General features: G+C 38.9%; 1 protein-coding gene and 1 non-coding gene across 6 annotated transcripts; both read right to left on the reverse strand.

Annotated features, from left to right (window-relative positions):
* Positions 1 to 64: 64 nt before the first annotated feature.
* LOC763758 (solute carrier organic anion transporter family member 5A1) lies at positions 65 to 22,171 on the reverse strand. Of its 5 annotated transcripts, none has more exons than XM_030974014.1 (10): positions 22,039 to 22,171; positions 9,357 to 10,171; positions 8,858 to 8,989; positions 7,862 to 8,101; positions 7,174 to 7,341; positions 6,367 to 6,571; positions 5,502 to 5,661; positions 4,379 to 4,548; positions 3,809 to 3,873; positions 65 to 3,269 (listed from the first exon to the last, which is right to left on the reverse strand). In XM_030974014.1, exons 2-10 carry the CDS (start codon positions 10,075 to 10,077, stop codon positions 2,926 to 2,928), a joined length of 2,205 nt encoding a protein of 734 aa, XP_030829874.1. In that variant the 5' UTR covers positions 10,078 to 10,171; positions 22,039 to 22,171; the 3' UTR covers positions 65 to 2,925. The 5 variants fall into 5 exon arrangements, with proteins under 5 accessions (XP_030829874.1, XP_011672649.1, XP_003723873.1 ...); XM_011674347.2 differs by lacking the exon at positions 22,039 to 22,171 and adding an exon at positions 19,237 to 19,840; XM_003723825.3 differs by lacking the exon at positions 22,039 to 22,171 and adding an exon at positions 18,746 to 19,840.
* TRNAR-CCU lies at positions 21,242 to 21,314 on the reverse strand. The gene has a single exon. It is a non-coding gene; the product is annotated as a tRNA-Arg (tRNA).
* Positions 22,172 to 25,108: the final 2,937 nt, after the last annotated feature.

The following is a 25,108-nucleotide window of genomic DNA, read 5'->3' on the forward strand; positions in this document are numbered from 1 at the left end:
AGGAGAAGAGAAGGATAAATGAAAGCAAAAGGAAGAAGAAAAAACAACACGATTACGAACTCGATTTGATGTTTGCACCTCATCTTTGATTGATTTATTTTAGATAAGGGATACCGAAAAATCACATCCACTTTTATCAAAAATACAACTATAACAGCGATCTATATTTTACATATTCATTCGAATATATACACCAATCAAAAATGGAATAAACCGCACAGTACTATTATTGAAGCTTGAGAGAAAGAAAGTCGAGTACTGTCAATGATTATTATTTGTACTATACATGTTCATACGTAAGGATACAGATTGAGCGTAATTCCGCCATACGACACAAGTCTTATATCCTTTATTTCATCCAAAAATGAAGATCTTTTGATATGACCGATTATTGACTAGTTGTAGTTTCTGGTAACATATACATGTAATTACCATTAGACAAAGGTCATATCTAATTATTTTGCCATTTTCGATAAAATCAATGGATACAAATAATTATATCGTCATGGATACATAGCATGGAATCGCCCCTGTATTACATAACATCGAGTTGAAAAAAAAGTCCCACGATATCATTCTCCAATCCCACATAATACTAATGGATTGTGCATAAATATTAGTAAATCACTTTGAAGATGATTTTCTTTCTCTTCATAAAAAAAAGAATGTTACAGTTTGTTATGCTTACTGAGAGACGGAGGTCGTGTTTTAGGGTAGGGCTACGACAGACATTTACATTTAGATGGCCCAAATTTAGGCATTCGTTCGAAGGTTCTCATAATTACAAATTGTCGACAAGAAAAATGCCCTTCATCAACATCACTTTCGAAGAGAGGTGGGGGAGGGGGTTAAACTCCCACCCTCCATCTGACTTTTATCTTTACGGGGCGGCTGGGACATGACTAATTTTTCATGAAAATCCTTCTTTGTTCCCATAGCTACTGCTTTTACAGTGAGACGATAAACCCTAATCAAATGAAATGAAATGAACTGCATAATAAAGGCTAATAAATAGTAAACCACTTAGCGCTTTAAAAAAAAATACTCGAAACTCGATAAAATGTGGCATTTGACAATTCCAGTTGAAACAAGAATATTGGGCACAGCGAATACAAACAATGCTTACTATATACATGCATATCAACAATCAACACAATCAAAATAATACTTTAAGACAAAATGTTGGCAATTAAAAATAATACAACGATTGCAGGTCCACATTAAGCAATGTCTGCGTTGTATAAGCATGAAAATGTGCGCGATTTCAGCAGCATTGTTAACAGATTGTCAATCTTCACCTAATAAGGAAGCCAGAAGTTCACAATAGTACTCGAAAAAAATGATGAAAGTACTATTAAAGGCATTATCATTAGCCTCGATTTTTGTACACGTTTACTCTGTGGAATCATGTGAAATGAAATGACATTGTCCTATAGCAAAAATATCGATTTACTAGGGTAGAAAATTGTACACCATGAATGGCAAGACGGTTAATCATTTAAAAGGTTGGTTCCATTACTTACATTATTTTGAATTGAACGTAAAATTGACGTTGCGCACTGCTGGTATAATAAATGATAGCAGGCCTGAATGATAGTCATAATTATTCCGTAAAAAATCTGTTTAAAAGTAGTCCATGATCACTCTAAAATGACTGTGTATAAAATACAATGTAATACTTTGTTATAATGAACAATTGAAAAACACAAAAGCATCAGCATTTGCTTCGAAGGTAACTTATATTGAAAATACATGTACAATGACAAATTTACCAAACTCATGAAACAGAATTAAACGGGCATGGATATTTAGCGAAGCGAGGTTTCGAAACAGAATTCATTTAAGAAAGCACATGGTTTGAATAATTTCGTTGCCAAATAATAAGCTAAAAATATTAAACATTGCGGTGGTTACGAATTGACTCGTGTATTTGGTATACAATATCAAAAGGGAGAGACAAATTAAAGATGGCAACGTAATAGGTTGGTCTGTATATAGTGAGATGGAGAAAGCTAATAGGCCTAATTATGTCCCTGAACTTAGTACGTCCATGGAATAACCTGGTATTATGAGAATCATGTGTATGAATTTTAACTGAATAAATAACAAAACATTATACATGCCACTTAAAACATTAATTTAAAATATACTTTAAATATAATGTACAAAAGTCATGTCCTATAACGACATATACAATGATCCTTTTTATTTCAAATCTGAATGAAACGAAACAATATTTTAACGAAAGACGATGAAGAAAAGTGAGCTGACCTGCATGATAAATACAAACTTATATTGGTGAAGAAAATGCTTACATTCTTTAAAATATTAAAATATGCTGACATAAATGGCAAAGAAGCATCTGAAATTCACAAAAGAAGCAATGACGAAAAAATAACAACAAATTACTTGATGACAGCAAAAGTAAATAGTAATCTGCCCATGACTTTCTGCAACATATCTATCACGACTGGAATAGGGCATTCCGAATTCCTGAATATCATCATTCTTAAAGAGACGATTATTGTGGTCTCCTCGCTGAACGTTGCCTTAATTATGGCCGACCAGGCAGAAACGTAACCTCTTGAATTTGGTTCCCACCATTCTCGATCCCGCTCTCACTCCACAACAGCCTGCTTTCTTCTCTCTTGAATAAAGAAAAGTTTTTCATTCTCCTTCCGCATGAAAACTGAAATGTTCTCACGATGTCAATTACACAAAATGGGTCGATAATCGCAGTACAGACCCCGGGTACAGACCAAACAACAAAAATAACAACACCGACGAAATAACTTAATCAAAAAGATAAGGCCCAAATTCAATCCAACATGGTGTAATGATCGAGGTCTCTCTCATTCTGACTTGATTTCTCAAAGTTTTTTTTTTCATCTGTAAAATGCTGAAAATATGAAAGACTTGTCTTCATTACAAAAATGCTGGGGAAGATGAAGTGGCTGCATTTCCTCTTCGATCGACTCTCCCAAGCTCCACGCTCGCCCTCTCGCCGTTGTAGCCAATCCAATCGCGGTTACTTGTGACGTCATCCTCGTCCTGCTTCAATCTCGCCGTGACCCTGAACGAGATCCCGTAGAACACGAGAGCGAAGGCCTTTAGGAAGAGTACGAGAGAGACGAAGAAGAAGTGGTGTTTCTCAGGATGGTACATGAGGCAGTCGGTGTAGTGCTGGCCGACAAACTCGTGTTTAGACTGCCAGAGGGAGCAGGCCTGGCCCAAGATCGCGTTGAAGTAGCCTATCGCCGGTAAAACACCTGGAACATGAGGGCATAAAGAAGATAACTTAGTCATACTATAATTATTGATGATAATAACAAACCTACCTGAAAGAGGCACCCTTGGTATATCATTAATGACTTAAAAAGCAATACAAGCATGAACAGTTAATAAATGTAGACATTGACAAAACCTACAATTTAGGAAAATAAGAAGCAACAAAAGATTATCATGACAAAATTGACAACAGCACTAGCAACAAAAAAGAATCATACAGTTTACGAAAGTACCAAGGATCAAATCATTATCATTACATTAATGATACGCTTTCTTCATCGGCATGGTTTTCAAGTCTTTTTTGAAAGTTCTAGCTGATCAAGATAGTCTTAAGTCCATGGGAAGCAACAGAGAATGACTCATCACCCTATGATCTCCTGGAATAAAAAGCAGGTTTCCATGTTAGTTACCATTGATGGCAAACTTACCATCAGTGGTAAGTTTTGTGCAACGGGGCCCAGGATTTTATTAGGTATAATAAACACAGGTTTACAAACATAGTCTAACCTTTCCTACTTACCAATAAGATGCCACATAATGACCATCATTCCCAATGACTGGCTCCGCTTATGGACCTTGACCGTCCTGAAAACAAACCGCGGGAAAATGAAATGATAACCTTAAACATCGCATTAATACTATGAAATAATTAAACCTGCTATAAGTACATACTTTATGACGTTTGAGTGATCATTAAGGCGTACTCTGCACTAGGAGCAAATCGATCGGATCCGGCGGAAAATGACGGCTGGTTTAGCAAGGGAAGCTTGCATAGATCGCAATATTGGACATTTGCGTGAAGTTTTCGATAACTAGAAGTTTTTAAAAAAAAAACGCATTTCAAGATGATTGGATATAGGAATGTGTGAAAGAGTTGCGAATAGGTCGATTTTGTAATTTTTAAAACTTAAGATTTTGCAAATACTATCTATATTAAAAGGTCCCGTGTGACAGTGAAGTTACAGCAGGTCAACTCTTGAGAACGAATCACCGCGCGGTGCCGAGTTAGCCCGACAGGCACTAAGTGCATCAAAGGCAGAGATTATGGAAATAAGAAAGACACCGGTTGGCAATCCCAAACTGTACGTACCCGATAACGAGGAGGAGGATGATGGGGAAGTTGACACCGGTGAGAAGAAAGATGAAGAAGACGGCAAGAAGATGAGACCAGAGAGGATTACAATCAGCAGGACAAGGGTCGCTGGTGGCACTCCCCATCTCACCGTCAGGTCCCTCGATACCAACGCACTTGGTGAAATTCTGCAAAAAATACGAGAGACAAATAACTAAGAAATAACATTAGGCCAATATTTGGTTAATGCAACTAAAGGGGCTCTGACTCTTTTTGCCTTCGCCCTTTTCTCATTTTCCCGACGGCAGCGCAATTTTACCAACAATATCCAGACAGATGGGGGTGTCGCACCTCCCCCCCCCCCCCCTCCCCCCCCCCCCCCCCCATAGCAACGCCCCTGGTTTCAACTGCATTCGAGCCGCATTAGAGCGGCAATCTAAAGATTCCGACCGCATTCGAAGTGCATGAATGCAGTTGGATTCTTTTAGTACCGAAAACATCGAAATAGATTCCAACGGCACTCGAAATGCACTCGAGGTGAATCCGGAACATTCCTGCATACTGGTCGGACGTTTCAACTGCATTCTTTTCTTCTTTTTTCTCTTTCTTTCTTCTCTTCTCTTTCCTTTCTTTTCTTTTCTTTTCTTTCTTTTCCTTTTCTTTTTTTTCTTTTCATTCTCTTTCCCTCTCTTCTTCCCCTCCCACATTTTCTCATTTTTCTAGACGGCAGCGCAATTTTACAGACAATATCCTGATAGGTGGAGGTGTCTCCCGCCCCCCCCCCCCTCCCTCTAGTGACGCCCCTGCTGACAAGAGATGATCTGGTTGAAACTACGGCACCCAAGTGGCGTGAATCAGATTTTTTTTTCTTCCAAAGGGTCCAAGTTTTCTTCAATCTTCTCACCAAAATTCAGAGAAGAAGGTGGCTTATCGAACATGCCAATTGCCAGATGAAAATACATGTATATTAATTTATGCAATAAATTGTGCCGAAAAGAGACCTCGATTTAATAAAGAGCCTACCACGTTATATTTGTAATTGCCATCACTTAAAAGAGTCTGTATGACTACGTCCATACTGTTTGATACCATAGCAAATATATTTTTTCCAGCTTAATTCTGTGAGTAACATGTGACTTACGAATTTGGCTTTTCCAGTGAGTGATTGACAACCAGCCAGGCAAGGGGAGATGTAAGTCACGTGATCAGAACCACAGACGGGATGCCAGACATGGTTTGGACAGCTACACTGATCAGAGCAGGTCTCATTGAGGTCAACCCACTTTGATAAATCATCCGCCCTGTTAAAAAAAGAAATAAATGTAGATAAAGGGGAGGGGAGAGAAGGGAGAGAGAGGAGAGAGTTGGTATAAACAGACACACATTAAACAAATTTTTAAAAAATTGAAGTGAGTGACGCCGGTACATTGAGTGGAATGGCTCCGTTTTTATTAAAATTATGACTGATTCAACTCGATCGTAAACTTACGTAAGTGTCTAACATTATTTAATGTTTAGATGAATTAGAGGACTTGCCGTCAATACGGATCGATTGCAACTCTATATCAATCAGCTTATACTATCATTTTGACGAGTTGTTTACTGTATCAAGTTTAGTTCTGAGTTAATCTAAGCCCATAGTGTTATGATGGTGACGAGACTCTTCTACCTCCTAAATGTTTAACAATGGTCAACATGGTGCAAAGTATGCACAGTTAATCATATTAAAATGTAATCTAGGTTTGAGGGATTCCCACCCGTTCTGCGATTAATTTTGTATAACATTGTAATATCTTTCTTTGAGACACTTCAAAATTTGATCAATCCATTTTCTTATTGATACAACCCTCTTGTTAAATTTTAGTCTAGTAAATCTTTGAGATCTTCTGCTTTTCTATGTGGATTAAATCTTGGACACTGTTCATACTCAACTTAAACAAAGTACTTCCGAATCGTTACCTCAACTTCAACTATTATTAGGGCAAGACCGTCAAGCAGGGACTCACTTTGTCTGCTCGCCAGGACTCTCCCGGTAGGCGTCCACGGGGGCCTCGTCGCAGCTGTAGAGGAAAAGCACCCACATGATACCCATGGTGACCAAACACATGATCCATGTCACTCTCCACATGTGATAGATAGAGGGCTTCATGGCCACCAGGGCGACGATCGCGATGATGACACCGACTAAGAGACCCATCAGTACCGCACTTGCTACGATGAGAAAGGAGGAAAGACATCATGATAATAAAGTATTTATATTTTGGGTAAGAAGAAAGGGTTTTGAGGGTTTTGACTGACTTGGAAAGAGTGCCAAAAGTGTCCGAAACGATAGCCTTCTCAGGCTCTCACAAACGATTCCGATCTTCAAAGGCATCACTGTTGCTTGGTTTGGACATACATGTACTTCAGAGAAAAAATACTACAACATAATCTTAAATCCCTTCTATTTTCTCATGATAACGGACAGTGTGACCTCTTAGAGTGAACGTCGAGACCTCTCTGTTTATTGAAAGAAGACTTCCAAAAGTTTTTGCAGAAAGAGCTACAGATGGAAATGATTTCATTTAGATAGACTTGCTCCTCATTGATACATGTATTCTTCAAAAAAGCTCAGGTTTTTTGCCCATGTTATCAACAAATTACCGGGTATCATATTTACGACTTTCCTTCCTTATTTTAAACTTTCTTAAATGGACATGAAATCATTACATCTCTAAGCAAAAGTCACATAAACAATATTCATAGACAATACTCTCTTCTTCGTCACAATCAATAAACAGTAGTAATTGCCTTCTCCATAATGGCATACTTACAGAAGTAGAATTCTGCATCAAATATGCCGATACCCGATACGATCCCATAGAACCTTGGCTGGAAGACGAGGAAACCCGTCAGGATTGCTGCCTCAAAGCTGGTTGCTATGCACAACAGAACGAGGTTGCTCTGCTTGTAAACCGTGCAACAGGCTTCAGCGATGTGAGCTGTAAGAGTGTTTTTAGAAAAAGTTATTATAGGGTCTCGCTAAAACTTACATCACAACGAATTATTAAAATCACCATTTATGACAAGATATCTTTGGAATCGTTCATTTACATAATGGTCTCTAAATTTGTCTTGGCACAAACCATCAGCGATGAAATTGTAATGTGACAAACTATTATGTATTCATTTTAAAAAATTTAATAAGTCTGTAACAAGCGGCTTCTTATGCGTGATATAATTTCACCTACTTTATGTCAATAAATTGTTATTTAGATGCCTTTAAACATCTGAAAAACAGGTACTTTCTTCCGTGTGTATGTTTCAACAAAGCATTGGCGTACAAGTGTGCGTCAAGATGTTGGAGAAATCATCCTAACCCTTTCTGACTCACAGGAGTTTTGATAGACTCGCACTCTAATTTTAAAATAATAGTTAACATGACTGGTTTCTTCAACTGACATACTTTAAGGTTCATACAGGTGAGAGATGACAGTAACGAAAAGTTGAACATCTTCTTACAGTGTCTAGTGCTTGTCGGCATGTTGCCGGCGTCGTCCAGTCGCATGTAGTAGAAACTGTCGTTCTGATCAGGCGCCCCCATCGGTGACCCAATGGCAGAAGATTGTTCGTTGTTCCCCACCGTTGAAGACTCGCTGTTCAGTCGTTTATGTCGCCCGTTCTGAGTCGTCTTCGAGCCCCCTCCCTCCGCTACGTCGTTGTACAACACAAGAATGAGCGCGGTGAGGAAACCATTCAAACCTGTGGAGAAGAGACAGAAGATACAGTCGTAATTTTCGCTCGACTATGTATTCCTTTCATGTACAAAAGCGAGGACAAAGCATTAACGGATCATCTGGTCTGTAACCTGTAACCTGTAACCGTAGGGGCATGAGACAAACACTTTTTCTAATTAAAAAGAGTAATTGCCATGGAGCTGAAATTGGGAGATGGTAAAATGTCTCTGGATTATCTCCTTCTCTAGGGGCGATTCCTTGCAATGTTATGACATAGTTACATGTAATATTGTTATCTATTCATTTCATTCCATAAAAAAAATCACATTGATTTGTGGCCAATTCCCATATCACTAGATTCCCTACCATAATAGTCACTGATCGTACGTATTAAAGAGACTTTCCAATTTGGATGAAATAAATGAATAAAACGAATGTGCCGTATGGGACAAACTACATGGTATGACCCTCGTGCAGGGTCCAAATAACTTTGACTGTTAGGCCATTTCCCATAACCAAAGTTTTTAGTTTCAAGCCCCTTCCTAGCTTTGGGAAAGCGACAATTGGGATACTACTTACCGAGGAAGAATAGAGGGGAGGAGGAGTAGGGGTAGAAGGAGGATTCTGTGGATGGGTAGCTTAAGGAGTGGGATTTCTGAAAGTGGAATTGATCTCGGGGAGAATGAATTACTTCATAGAATATGGGAGAGAGTTGTGGCATTCCATGGTCGCCAACGTCTCAGGACATGGCACGTAAAGAAGAAGAAAGAAGATGACTTACCGAGCAGGAGAAAGCCAAGCCACCATCTTGATATGGCACCGTACGAGCTCATCGGTTCTGTTTTACGCTCAATGAAGAAAGCCAAGAGGCTTCCAGTCCAACGCCCTAGGAGCGATCCTATCATGTACAATGCTTTAACAAACAAAATAAAAAAATATATGAAGTATATATATAGGTATATATATTGCAGGTCTAATGATGCAGATTGACATCTGCCAAAATAGTATGGGCTTAGAGTTTAGTTATTTATTTATCATCATGCATGGATGTTGGATGAGAGAATATCTAATTATTTAACTGTATATTTATACCAACTGGGTATTTTCAAATTAATACCATGCAATCAAAACCTCAATCAGAATACGTTTGACATGACTGTAATGTTATCAAAAAGTCGATTCATGAGTAGACATAGATTGGACATTTATAATAGCTTCCTTCGTGAATCCTGTTTAAATCACATACTGTCTTTACTATGGTTGCTGACAACTCTACTTACTGACAATCACGATAGGGTGCTTCTGTGTACGATCCTGCAGATAGGTGAATCCACAAACCCACTGAGGAGCTGCTCCTAAACCAGCCACAAGCATCCCGCATATGACAGCCAGCTCTTTCCCACTCAAACTCTTGATGTAATCCAGCGTTTCATCTTCATGGCCATTATCGACAGGTCCGTCATCGGGCACCTTGCCAAGGTCGCAGAGTTCATACTGGGGTAGTTTAGAGGCGACCGGCGATGACAGCCAGGCCGGGGACGGGTGGAGCATGAAGTACGGTACGGACGACGCGAAGAGCCCGACGCCGATGAGAAACGCACCACCGGCGACGCAGCGCGGTCGGTTGACGCACCTCCTGCAGGAGAGCAACCCGACGATCCCGATGACCACGCCAAAGTCGAAGGCGATGTCGACGAGCCATGCTTCGGCTTGTGAGATATCTAAACTATGCTGTATGGTTGAGAGAACCCCCGTCAGGTATCCCCTACAGGCGAACTGTGTGGTGAACACGAGTACTGTTACAACAGCAATCAGAATATGTTTCCGTTCCTTTGGCTTGATGACTCGGCTCCCTTGACGGGCCTTGTGCGTCTTGTCGACAGGCGGAGGCGGGATGCGATCGAGGAGAGTATTTTCCTCTTCTTCATCACTGAGTTCGTTTACTGAGCTGAGATCTGGGTCAGATTCCATGGTTGTGAAATCGAGTTTGAAGTAGGACATAACACGAACTAAGAAAGAGTTTCTAAAACTTGTATGATGGGCTGCCTATCCACAGCGTGGGGCACGGACGGCTCACTGTACGTTTTCGCGGCATCTGCAGGAAAAGAAAAACAGATACGAGTAATAAATATGATCCTAGGGGTTATCCTAGCCATTAAAAAAAAATAACGATAAGCCTTTGAATGGACATAGGTTAACAAAAACAATGGTACTTGTCCATATTTTGCGGCATATAATGATGGTACACTCACTGTTTGACAATACTCGTAACATTTAGTTTGGAAAAGCTGGTTTTTCCGAGAAATGATATTTTGTTGTTGTAACTACTGGTTTCTTTAAACGTGTAACAGTATTGTTCCGGAATACTACTCTTGGCGAATATTTCTGCGATAATAGCGTTCACATCAGTACATATCAAGGTCTAATATCTTTTAATTTTGGTCGAGGACTTTAAAGCGGAAAATAGATTGAGAAAAAAAATCGCGAATCTTATCCGACATAGTTCCCTAGCGTCGCAGTTGATAGATCCCTTTTTCTTCAAATGGCAAAAAAAAGGAGTAATTCAAAGAGCAGTCAAAATAAAGAAATAAAGAGAGATGTAAATGGAAAAACAAGCCCATTATAAACTTGTATACCGATTTCCTTAATTAATTCAATCCACAGTGCTTTAGACTGCTTTTGTCTTGACTATGCAAACTCTTCCTAAACACGGATCCCCGTCTCCCTTTCAACAAATGGAAGCTATTCGGACCAACATGTTTCTTCTTCTCGAAACAGTGTTTTACCTGAGCTTTTTTTAAAGAAAACAGCACGAACCTGTAACGTTATTCCATTTTTAGAACTAATTTTAAAAAGAACAAAATAGAATGCACCTGTAATCGTATTCCTTTATCCTTGTTTGCATGTGACTGTGTCTTCATGCCCAATATATTCCAGTCCAAGCTGATAATCACAAATTATGTGTGATTAAAACTGTGTAAAGGAAATCCTTTCATCATGATCTTTGATGTTTGCATTTCTGTGGTTTGAAAGAGTAGATACAATAGGAGATACCCCTGACTGAATGCAACCAATGAAGTCTGATAGAACATGCGACTAACAGACCGTTCAGTTTCGTCAATTAAGAACACATATACTTCTCAAAATGCCGATTCTGGTCGTCCTTGTTGGTGAATGGTGAATGTTGGTGAATTGGGCAAATTCTTCTTTTGTATACAATGCGATAGTTTTTGGTTTTCCCAGGGGCATGTGCCGCCTGAAAGGTATCCAGGCCTATCTACAAATATCATGAGATTGTTTGATACAGTCATGTTTGTCTCGCATTGTATCAGAATGGGACTTGCAAAGGGAATAAATTGGTGGGGTCACGTTTTGTTTTGAGAATAAAAGAAAAATAAGTTGTTGCAAAATAGACTGCTCACAGCTTATTGGGAGTCACAATTGAATTACATTGATAATATATATAAAAGCACAGTCAACAATGAACAGATACTTAACAATACAAGAAGTATATACAGTCAAACCTGTCTATTACAACATCCCAAGGGAACCTCAAAATGGTCTTTATAGACAGGTGATCTTTGTAGACAGTTTCCTTTAATACATGTTTCAATGAGAAACAATTTTCAAGGGAAACAAAACAAATTGGTCTTTGTAGACAGGTGGTCATCAAAGCAGGTTAGGAATCAGTCGAAACTTGATCCTTTAAACGTAAAGTTTCCGCTTCCGTTGCTAGAATGTCATTGAAACCTGGCAAGTACAATGTAGTTTACAATGTACCTTACGTGTGGGTTAAAACATGGACCTCCGTGTTTAAAGGTACTAATATACCAATAATCTAACAAGAAAATGTGTTTATGACGTATATGACTGAAAGAAGAAAACCTCATATCCCGTGATAAGCCAGTATGGCACATCGCCGAATAAATAACGTAAACACGAGATGAATTTGGAAACTAGGTTGAATCAATGATGTTTTGTTGATAAGAGTTTCTTTTTTTTGTTTGTTACATTTTGATATATTCATTTGGTTTCTTTTTGTCATGGTTTCGTGCACACCACCGCGGGAATGAAGCAGGCTTTTTTATATTGTATTCACCATAACCAAAAAGAGAGAGAGAGAGAGAGAGAGAGAAAGAGGGAGAGAGAGAGAGCGAGAGAGAAGGGGGGGGGGGAGTCTGCATCACTTACTTAAAATATTACTGCAAAAACCATATCAATTTCCCCCCTATTAACCCCAGAGTACATCATAGCTCTATTTCTGGTTTCATAAAATGTAGTAATATGGATGCAATATATTGTTCGAGCATTATAGGAAATCCCTTTTAATGTAATACCCGCACTTTTATATATATATATATATATATATTTGCTTTCAAACTAGATGACCTAGACTAAATAAGATTTCGCCTCATGTATACATGATTCATTTGATAATGTTCAAAAAAAGAAATGGTGTCAAGAGTCATGATAGTTTGTGAACCAGTCTCCTTTTAAAACATCGAATATATTTATTTTGACTCTACCCGTTTCCTTTGTCAACCACTATTTGTTGGCGGTGAACTTTGGTTTAGAGCGAAGTTTGTATGACTTTATGTAAAGAAACCGATTCCTCTCTAAATGTACACACGGTGTACATACACTGTATACATGTATCATGCCTATAGTTACATATAATTTGCGTTTTTTGTAAGTTTTCAACCGAGTTTGTACATGGAGATTCCATGTCGCACATCTAAATACAGTGCTCATTTTCTCATGTGTAATAATGTTACCCCCCCCCCCCCCCCCTCCCCCGAAAAAAAAAAAATCGGTGTCTCTCTCTCTTTCTCTCTCTCTCGAAGGCCAGCCATGCATGTACTCCATAATAACAAAATATCAAAGAAAACGTACCTTGTTGATAGATCCCCTTTGCCTATAAATGCATGAGTGTCCTGCCTCTCCTCACATTACTACGATATATTACAATAAACAACACATGAAAGAGTCCTTGGTGGTGTTATATCATCCACACAACTGAGCAAACTGACGTACAAACGTAATGTATAAACTTACAACGATCATTGTGCAGAAGGTACATGTATCTTTTGTGACATTATAATGCGTAGGGTCAATAGACCGACAAAGTGACAAAGTTTAACGACTATTGTCTACGAATGCAGCTTCGTAAGGTTATAGTATAGTATTAATGACTGCTTTGAGAGAAATAGTTGTTTTATTACGCTCAAGGGAAGGTTAGAATTGTGCTATTCCCCGAGGCTTGCCGAGGGGAATAGCCCAATTGTAACCTTCCCGAGAGCGTATGAAAACAACTATTTCTCGAATATTAAAGCAGTCATTAATACTTTTATATGCCGAAAAAAAATAGACTAAAAAATAAAAAATAAAAAATAATTTTTTTTTTTGTCGAAGGTGAGAGTCGAACTCTTGCGTACAATGAGTGATGAATCTTACACCAACGCCTTACACCACTCGGCCATCGCGCGCTGTTCACGAGCTTGGCAGTTTTGTACAATATATACATTAAAGTGGATTGAAACCGGCTTCGGCGTGATGAATGCTTCGCAAAAGCACCCTTCTTTTACTTTTGCAATGCATATTGGCACGAACTTAGATCAAGATCTATCGGCAGATGTTGTTTTTTTGTTTTTGGAAGTTTATTTTCGTCTTCATGTCAACAATGCAAGATAAAATTGTCGGTAAGATCGATCGAGATTCAATTGTATTGAAATTACCGACCAATCCTTCGCACACATACGGTATCCTCGATCGCTCAAACCATTTTTTAACATGTAAACCTATGGGGTAACCATGGAGGCTGACCTATTTTTTTAATAACCATGGTTATTAAAAATAGTAAATGTTTTATGCATGGTTACCGGGAATTTTACAGGAACAGTTGAAGTTTATGAATGCAATTCGACCAATCAGATGGCTGGATTTCTTAAGTGAGGTATATAAAGATAAACAGTGGCGTAGCTTGTGTCGAGTAAGGGGGGGGGGGGGGGGGGTAAAATGCGTCAGGGTCGGAGAGGGATGGGATATTGGACATAATTTAATATCTCGTATGTTATACTTCTAACTCTCTTCCTCTCTCTCTCTCTCTCTTACCAAGTTACCAGCAACTTCTTGCTCTAACTAGCTAGGCCTCCTTTTTATTCTTAGGGGTGATTGCATGATAATTGCAGTATATATGAACCATAGGCCCATAAATTATCAAAATGACCTATGGGGAATTCGATAACAGGTACTATTGTAGTATTAAATATTATTGGTAAGAAACCAATCTGCACGACCTGCTCATTAAGGGAGTCAAGGTCATACCGTCGCATTAGGAAACGCGATTCATATTGTGAGACCCTACCCCCTTGACTGTTCCTTAGATTATCATTGTTCCTTTTAAGCCTCGTCAACCATAATCATGCCTAAATAACAATAGAGGTATGACTACTCAAAAGCAATCCATAACGAGCGATTCGAACACTTTTATTAATGTATCTAAACAATAACAATATTCCAATGTTCCCATCTTTTTATCAGGCGTACATAATGTATGTTTAGGCAGAGATTCATCAACCATCAACTTTTAATATCAGAAAACTTTTAAATGATACATTTCAATATACTGTAAGGTATCATAAGGTAATTGTTTCAAGTATATATGTAGAACGTAAATACCACATAATAATCTTGCTTATATATACACCATCGTATACAGTCATATACGTACAAGGCTTTCTGCCAGTATTTTATTGTATGCAAATGTTGTTTATCCCAAACTGGAATAAGCTGCCAGGCAGTTGACAAAGACCCGCATTTATTTTGTTCAAAGTTCAAAAATGGTCATAACTCTTTAGAATTCACGCGACGGGGTTCTCTACAAAGGCTGCAAAGGATCGTAAACCTGGGAAATTGAATTGTGATAATAATGCAGCTGAGCTTTAGGAACAGTGATATAATAGAGAGTTACTGAGTTGATAATATTCATAATAAGCTATTACTCATAGGAAGGCACAACTACATGTACGTGTATGCGATGGCAAGGGTATAGTCGTCAGTCCTGCTATAGTTTAGAACAGAGCGAATATGCAGTAAAATGACAGAATTTTTAATATTTTGATGTCAATAAATGTTATGTGCACAATTCTAATACTATAATGTACATGGAGATTGTACAAATGTATATAAATATATAACAATATTGCATGAGGACGTTCTCATAGCCGGTCTTGTATACAAGAAAGCAAGGGGCGATATTGGACACTATAATAGTCATAATGCAACCCTTCCGAAACTGTCGCACAAGGTTATCTTGAAGATGAGAATGATGCAAAAGAGGATGGGGGATTCGGAAGATGTCGACGCGGTTTTTACATCCTGGACGCCATTTTCTGAGTTTGAAAGGGAAGCATAATGAAATCGCCTTCTAACGAAATGAATTATCCTGGAAAATCCGATTGCCCCAAGTATTAATCAATTTCAGGAACGTTGTATTGGGAATCGTGATGAAATCTTGTGTAAGAGGAGCATCAATTTACTCGCTCCCGGTGCAGGTATAGTGGCGTAGGGACAGGAGGCACAGACACATATGGCAACCCCACCTCATCTGATCCGAAAACGGGAAAATAAGAAAAATGATAGATAAGAAGTAAGAAGAGAAAGACGTCAACGTGTAAAGAGCACACATCTTCCCTTTACTGGGTGGCTTCAGATTCGTTCATCAACTTATTACAGGTATTGTGGTCTAGTGGATAAGTCACCCCACTGTAGATAAGGTACGGGGTTCGAGTCCTACCGCAGCACTAATGTCTTTTGGCAAGACGTTAATCTACATTTGCCACTCTCAACCCAGGTGTTAAATGGGAGCCCGGTAGGATTGGAAAGTGAATGTGGTTGGATGAGCAAGAGTGCACTCGAAAAATGGCAACTGATCGGAATGCTCCCCAGGGAGTGGAGAATGTGCATACATTGTGTGTGGGTAAGCCTGAATCCGATGACCGGGGTAATAATTAATATATAACGCCTAGAAATTAGGCACGTTATAAATGTGATGTATTATTATTAGGCCCTTACTACTGTGCCCCCCCCCCCCCCCCCCGCCATGGAATCCATGCCCGAGATATTTGAGTCCATTGCATAAAAACCATTGACATACATTGATGGAAACTTTGATTTGATTGGCTGTTGACTGATGTTGCCTTTGAACTTAACATTGATGGCAAACTTACCAGCAATAGATCGATGGTGTTCTTTTTATGCAACTTGTTTCCTACATGACATCATATCCCGGGTCCAAAGTTGAAGTAAACATGAACTTTGATATACATCACCGATGAGAGTAATATGGGACCGAAGAGAAGAATTATTGCTAGAGTATAATATTCCCAAGTTAGAGATCGACTGTGCGAAATGACAAGGTGTCATTGACATGCATGGAGTATGCACCAGTCTAGTATCGATGGAATCCACAAAATTGAAAGAGTTGATGGAGATGTAGAAATACGAGGGAGTTGCATTGATTTAGCGATGGAACAGGAGAAATATAGCTGGAAGGGGAAACGGTTACCAAAATATCGCCATAAGGGGAAGTGAATAATACATTGAAATTAAAAACCGGAGTATTTGTTTTTGATGGTCGGAGGGGGGGGGGGGGGGTACTAACAAGTGTTAAGAGAGGCAAACAAATTGATTGGGAGTATGTAGTGTTACAATGTCGTAATAATATACACCCCTGTACATGTTGCATCAGACATGCATGTGCATTGTACAAAATAGTCACGCTGACTTAGTGCCCCAAGATTAAATGGAAGACAAAAAATTACAGCAATTTTTAAATGATTCATTAAAAAGCTTTTTGATACCCTCTATAGAAATCAAATCTCCCTCTAAATAGCCTACTCTGACCACTTAGTTTCCATGGAAACTCATGTAACGCATGACGGCTTGTGGTGTTTCTCTTTGAACAAAACAGTAACCTATATAACCTTGGCAAGAGAGGATACAATAACATGATTTTAGAAGAGTGGTAAACTTTGAATGAACTGGACGCCAGACTAAAGAAAAATCGATGAGAGAAAAAGATTTGAACGTGAAATGAAAAGGTCATCGAATCGATCGACGCATTACCGTAAGTACAGTATATACAAGTCGATAATACATTGTACGTACACAGTCAATGGCGTGCATTTATAGGATAATGTTCGCAATGCTAAATGTGAGTAGAGTACATCAACAAGGAAAATTGTGATGTCATTGAAATGATTGAACAAATCGTGCATATTCCATTGCAAATGAATGGTAAACGGACAGATATACAAATGAGAGATTTTAGGACTGACACCTGGAGTACCATCCCTAAAGGCACTTCACTTTGGGACAACTGCCTATAGTGCCTACTACCCCCCCCCCCCCCCCCCCCCCAAAAAAAAAAAAAAAAAAAAAAAAAAAAAATACCCCAGGGCACCGACTGGAAATCCCAATACATGTATAGTGTACATAGGAGTATACTACTTCTCGATCAACTACCATCCAAGACACTTCGACAACTGCCGCCCTGTCAACAAGGCGCATCCCTAGGACATTAGACCCACTCATATCCAGGGGGTATTAGACTAAGATTGACTTTGAGTTAAACTACATGTAACTATATGACAGGCTCACCATTATGATCTTTAGATGATGATTTTCTTCAATAATGAATTTATCAAAAAATGTGAATTCTGTAGATTTGTGACCATGATTTGTAAGTCCCTTGAGAGACCAATGCCAGTAAATGGTGAGAGCAAACAGTGGCATGAATAGCCTGCCAAGGCTGCCATAGTTAAGTCCAACTTAAGTCAATCTTAGTCTTTGTGAAACACTCCCCTGCAGGGGTTGGTAGTATATCAAGGCTGACTGTTTGTATACGATAATGCAGCCGTGTCAAAGTCATGTCCTTCTCGATATCAGATGTGACGTGTCATGTTCAACAAGTTAAAATGTCAATCTGAGTATCAGTGGGTACAATGTACATTGATACAGTGGTGTAGCTAAGGGAGGCATGGGGGTATCCCGCCCCCTCCCCCCCCCCCCCCATCAAAGGACATAAAGCTAAAGAGAGGGGGTAGAGTAGGGAAGAGGAAGAGGGGAGAGGAACAATAAGAACACACGTTCCCATCCCACACCATGCCCCAAATCAGTGGTCTTATCGTTTCATATTTGATATGCAAGTGTCTAACTGCCCCCATGATTCTCCTTGGAGTTTTGAACTACGCTACGCTGCACTGTTTACATGCCTTTCGTAATATGCACCGATATCAAAACATGTATGTGTCATCTTGCAGAGCATAGCAAATTCATGTGTAATCTTGTTTAGTATTCAAGGCTTGCAATATATTTCAATTAAGTAACTCTATGTGAGTAGATAAAATGCATGCGCCGTATATTAAGATCAGAAAACAATATTTTTCATCGGGCTTTGTTGGGCTGACCTCTTACGTGTAAAAAAAAAGCATGTGAGACCGAGCATTAGATATAAAAAAAAAATATATAGCACGTTTAAACAAACTAAAGCAGAATATTCAACTACCAGTAGATCTAAGCAGTACATTAAATTAAAGCACAGAAAATGTTGACCCTTAAAAAAATAACGCTAGCAAAAATTAAGTAAGGGTATTATGCTTCTTCTTACCAACTGGGATAAATCCGATATATGAATTTTGTCTGAAGTTCTATTTGTTATACCAGCAAGTCTCTGTCAGTATTAATGTCCTCCTTCTAAAGTTATAAACCTCTTCCAGATGATTATGCACGGAACTACGTCTTTAATGCAGACTTGTCCAAACGAAGTGATCACAACAATAAATGCTATTTTTCATGGATTTTCCTCAATCGTCCGTTAAGATGATAACTATATCTACTTCCTCAATCTTGGCAAAAAGAAGAATCGCTTGAACTACTCGACACGTCCTGAAATAGCTGCAAACAACGTTTTCCTCCTTCCTGTAATCTGAAACTGTTTGTCACATCAAAACATGAATAGATCTGATATATACAGATCAAGAAATATTGACAGGAGCTTGTTGTCAGCAAACGACTTGCATGGGTAATCAATTCCCCTTTCTGGAGTAATAAAAAGGGAAATTACAAATTTCAAGATCGTTTTCCCGAAAATGAAATTACCAAGGGGTGGAGATGGCGACCAAGCTAGCTGTCAGTGGTGTTGACGGTGGTGGTGCTGGTGGTGATTGCAGGGATCGCAGAGGCGGTGTAGTTATAAATGTCAGAAGAAGAAAAAAAATATCAACGAGTCACTGAGTCGTCTTTAGGGAGTCCTCTGTCACACACATATACAGTTTCTCCAGCCGTATAATATAATTATTGACAGACCTCAGTGAACAATAATGGACCCTTTCTTATGTTAGACTCACAATCATGGAAGACGTAACACCACCTGTCAAAGCTACGTTTCATGAAAAGATAATTATTTGTGAATATGTCGACTCAATAAACATTTGTCATTCCTGTATACTCTATGAGGTCCAAAGAAAGGCACAGGTGATATTATTGGCCTACTATGTAGGTGTATGTATTGTCCAGCGCTGATCTACTGATCATTTACTCCGATTTCACAATCTCTATACCGATTATACAGGTATGATTCCGAATAGTGTTCTATGCCTGTTTTTAACTGAAGATGTCGAAATGGGATTTCACGCTCCGTGCTTGCTGTCTGCTGACTGACTTTAGCCTACAATGATCAAGCTAACATGTACCGTACGTTGGGTTTCTTCTTCTTACATGCTTTTCGATTGCTTTATCAAACAAGGTACTATGGTAGAATAGAACACGTGACGAGAAGCGATAATGGGATCAGACGTCGCATTGTGTTGGCTATCTTTCAAGTCAACTCGAAAGGACAATGGCGAGCTCTCGTTCGTGAAACACAATGGCCGAGGGGCCTAACTGAGAGAAGATTTGGTTTATGGGCCAGTGGATACCCCATGACAAAGAGGCAACAAACGAGACGGAAGCCCCCCCCCCCCCCCCCCCCCCCCCGGGCCCCCGCAAGAAGTTTACCAATGTAGGTCGAAGACCTGTCATAACACGGATGCTTTTTTAGAATCTTTTCTGAATACGTATTGTAACTATTATAAAACATCAACATCATTGTGCCTTTAAGGTTTTGTCGTTGTATTTGGCCTGATTATAATCTTAAAAAATTATCATAATCAAGCTTGTATTCATCAGTTGGGACATGCAACAGCTTCCCAGTACGTACCATGGGCCAAGCCTCAACATTCTTCAGTTCCGTTGTCCCACCTGGGAAGTACTTTATTTTGTCCTAAATGATCATAGGACATATTACATGTTTATCTAAGAACAATGGTGAGTGTTCACATCTCCCAATTTTGAGCATTTTTTCACTATTTTAATATAAAGTTGCAAAAATCACTGTATGTAACAGACAACCATTTTGCAGTGATGGTGTCATAGCTGTTCCTTAATTGACCAATCACAGCTGGCCCAGACCAGTCATCTGAAAAAGCAGGAGCTGGTGACATCTGAATTCTAGGGATCTGCTCGCTATTTATAAGGACCGCTATTTATAAGGAACTGGCGAAAATCATCCAATGACGATGGAAACTAGCCATTAATCTCAACAACAACAACAAGGGCCGCTATTCATAAAGGACCGCTATTCATGTTGTCACGCGTTATGGATAGCGGTCCTTACGAATAAAATCAATTAATCAATCATGGCGACAGTATTCGCAATATTAAACTTCTTATGGCACTTCTCATTTTCAACACACAACCTTACGGGGATGGGACTTGGATTATCAACGCACACACGTGACACCACCCCAAGGCATCTCTGTGGAAGGTGAGAAAGAGTGAGTAAGAGAGAGAGAGGGGGGGGGGGAGAAGAGACGTAATAGAGAAGAACACCGGTGTTATCATTCAAGAAGAAAATAGAAAATTATGTACAATAACTAAACAAGAATTCCTTTTAGTATTTGTCATTATTCACATTATTCTTACTGCTATAAAGCGTATTGTTGGATATATACATTTACACTATGCGTTATGCTACTTGCTTTGCTCATTTTTGCACAAAGATTGTTCATCTAGACAGAATTTAAAATAATGTTCTTTTGTAAACGAAAAATAAATTCCACATAAACACCTCCGATGGGACTCGAACCCACAATCCCCGGTTTAGGAAACCGATGCCTTATCCATTAGGCCACGGAGGCTGCTCACGCGCACGTTAGCAATTTTATTGAGTGTATAACTAGAAGGGTGTGCTTGTAGGTGGTTTGTAATTTGTAGTCTTTGTATCAAGACCGTAAATATATTCTTTACACACATACACGCATAACTTAATCAAATGCATATACCACACGAACCACAACAGAATTAACATTTACAAGAAAAATCATATCTCTGTCTGGGTATATAACAATAATACAAAAACGCCCAATATAATGGACGTACATAGTACAAAGTAGTATTTGTATCAAGACTAAATTGTATAGACTAAATTAGGACACAGAATGTTGTTATTTAGTACGAATGAAATATAAGAGCATTGTGCTCATATCATACAATTATCTCCTTGATTATAATTGATTAGTGTACTTTTATTAAATCTCCGGCACACATGTTATAGATCTAATGCTAACTTAAGCAATGTGGCCCATTGTTCTTGAAATTACAACAGAAAATCGAAATGATTACAATGCGATTATGTTTACATGTACATGTACATGAACATGCTAGGTGGAAATGAAAGAAAAGGGGGAGTGGTGATATATTTTAATGTTAGGAACCATATTATCGAGGTCAGTTGTTGCATTGTGCTACATCTTTTATAAATATCAAATATAATCAGGGAGTTGGAATTTCAACTCCCTGATCTAATGCCTAGAAAAGCGGCAAAATGTCTATTCACACACGTTAAAAAAACAGCATATTTACCTTGCTGATTTTAGCTGCGCCAAGCCCGTTGAAATACAGTCGATTCGAATGCACGAAAGTGGAACAACAGCTGATCTGGGACGAAATCTGTGTGTGTCTGTATTCTACCGGTATTCATTGAATTGTGTGTGGAGTGTGGAAGAAAACGCCGTAAAAATTCAACGGGGATTCGGAATGGTATAAAATTTACCAATGTGTGTACTGTGTGTATGTTCACAAAAGAACAGACGCCAACACTCATTCTCTCTCTCCCTCCCTCCCTCTCTCTCTCTCTCTCTCTCTCTCCTCTTCCTACCCCCCCCCCCCCCCCTCCGTCTCTTTCTCTCTCTCCCTCCGACTCTTTTTTTCCCTCCCTCTCTCTCTTTCTCTTATGCAGTTCCAGAAATGTTTTTCTTTCTTTCGGCGGGGAAGGCTTGCAGTTATTGCATTCATTTTCTACATAATTATGCCTTGTTTTCTCTCTCTCTTTCACCTACATTTTTTCTTTCTTCTTATTGCTTTCTTCTTTTTTACTTTCTGTTTTTATCATTTAATGTTATTCGTTTCATTCTCACCCCCCCCCCCCTTTCCCCCTCTTTTCCCGAGCCCTTATTTCTTTTAATTTTTGATAACTAAGAGATGACGTTTAATCGATCTAATTATTGCATTAAAAGCATAACCGGTTCAAATAATCAATTAAGACAACATAGAATGCGTAGGCTACCCATGACTGTTCTGATTACAACAAGGGGAAAACTGTATATGTAGTCCCTACCTACCCTTCATTTCAGGTAGGTTTTTGAAATAAAAAATTTTGAGGAATGATGACTTGAAGAAGTAGATTCTGAACTCCTATGAGCATCTTTGGAAAAGATACTAAGGACAATTATTCCTACAAGTCTGACCTTGGAAAAAGTGTTGTTTGCTAGTAGCAGTTCTAGAGGGCGAGAGGTAAATGCTGCCCCCCCCCCCCAAAAAAAAAAAAAACAACAACAACAACAATAACACACATTCAAATCACACCCTAAATATTATTTATCATACATGAATTTAAATGAGGTACACGTAGAAATTTACAATTTTAAAAGGAGGTATCCCCTTTGCCAGCGCCACTGCATGTGTAGGTCTACTTAGAGTGATATCCTCAAGGAACAAAGATAATATACCACAGCTAGTGGCACTACTAAGAGGCACATATACCCCCACCCCCCCCCCCTCCCTCCCCCATCGAATGGAGAAGAAAAAAGATGAGAGAATTTTACTGAAACAATCAAATAAACAAACAAACATGAAAAACCTTTAGAACAAAATGACGCTGTATTTCCCGACCATCACTCGGCCTTGATCGTGGTTCCTTCCCCGTTATTCCATAGCAACAGGAACGGTTTAAATCATATATAATACCCGTAATTGTTTTTCTCCGAAATAAATTGTTACTGTACGTTGGGTGTTTATCGGCGAGGGGGTAGCCAGCAGTGGCGTAGACAGGTTCGTACACCTGGGGGGGATGACTCAGGGGCGGATTTAGCTTTTTGCAAAGGGGGGGATTGACCAATAATGACGATGCAGAGCATCGTTCACGAGCCGCGAAGCGGCGATCCGATTTTTTTTGGGGTGTTTATTTTAACCCCGTAAGTGATGTTTTCCTGGCATCTATTAACACAATGGAGACCATAAAAAGCAGTGCATGATAACGTCTTTTTAAATCAAGTAACAGTTAAATACACAGTTATATCCAGAGTTATCATGTGTTGAATATCTTCTCACAATATTTGCACTTGAAAGGGTTTCTCTCCAGCGTGCGTTCTTTTTCTTTCTTTCTTTTTTTTTTTTTTTTTTTTTTTTTTTCCTTTTTTGTTTTTTTTGTTTTTTTGGGCCGCCCAAGGGGGGGGGGGGGTTAAACCCCCTAAACCCCCCGTAGATCCGCACCTGTTTAATCTTGTGGTTATCTTGTGGTTTCCAAACCACAAGATAACCACAAAATACTTGTAAGATTTTCTTTTTTTTACCGTCTGAATTGGCTTTCACCGTGTGAATGCGGCTAATAATAAACACAATTACAATAATGATGAGGATTATTATTATCATCATCATCATAAGTATTATTATTATTAATATTATAATTGTTATCATTATTATTATTACTATTATTATCATCATTATGACTTATTAAGTAAGCAAATATCATTCCCCAAAACCTGGGGGGATGATTGTACATGCCATCCCCCCCACCTTGTGAGGTGGGGGGATGCATCCCCCTCATCCCCCCCGTTGTCTACGCCCCTGATAACATCCCCCAAAACCCAACCCGCCTTTGACCTGCAAGCTTCGACCCACCCCAACAAAAATAAGGGATTTGACTGTAAAGAAAAAATGTATATCAATATCAGATTCATTCTCAGTTTTAATATAGAAATGCGACTATCGTAGAAATCAAAGAAAATAAAGAGAGTCCAACATGACAAAGTTCGTAAAAAAACACAGTTGATATATATATTTACTCTTCTTCTTTTTTTAATGTAAATTTTACGCCATATTGGATACATTTTATCCGACAGCACTTTTTTTACCATGTTTTTGTCATTCCAAATGTTCATTAAAAAGGGTATTTTCAAAAGAATGGGGAAATCGGTTATCCAGTTACCGAATCTGCGCGCACGTGTCAATATCATTGTTTGGATTAACAAATATATTTCATTCTTATCCGCTGGCAGAGGGCTTATCATAGACCCCCCTCAGTGGGGTATAATTATAATGGGGATAACTTTCAATAAATAGCTACACCGTCCAATAAAACCTAAACCAAATTATTGTGTTACTACTCTTGAAACATTTCATTGATCATGTATTTTAAAAGCGAGGAACTCACCAACACATTAAATAATGATTTGTGAAAACCACCGTTGCATATAACCTTTGACATATTAATGCACGCGTTGGAACATACCCTGTTTAAAATGGCACACATACCTTTTTTAAAGGTACTATGTCCCATTTGCAGGCCCAAAAAATGAAAAAGTTAAATTCCAACTGCATTTGAAAGATAATACTAACTTAGAACTCCCCTAAAAAAGGTGGGGCTTGAAAATAT

The sequence above is a fragment of the Strongylocentrotus purpuratus genome, unplaced genomic scaffold, assembly GCF_000002235.5.
Source record: "Strongylocentrotus purpuratus isolate Spur 01 unplaced genomic scaffold, Spur_5.0 spur5_scaffold_7, whole genome shotgun sequence".
In the NCBI taxonomy this organism is placed as follows: Eukaryota; Metazoa; Echinodermata; class Echinoidea; order Camarodonta; family Strongylocentrotidae; genus Strongylocentrotus; species Strongylocentrotus purpuratus.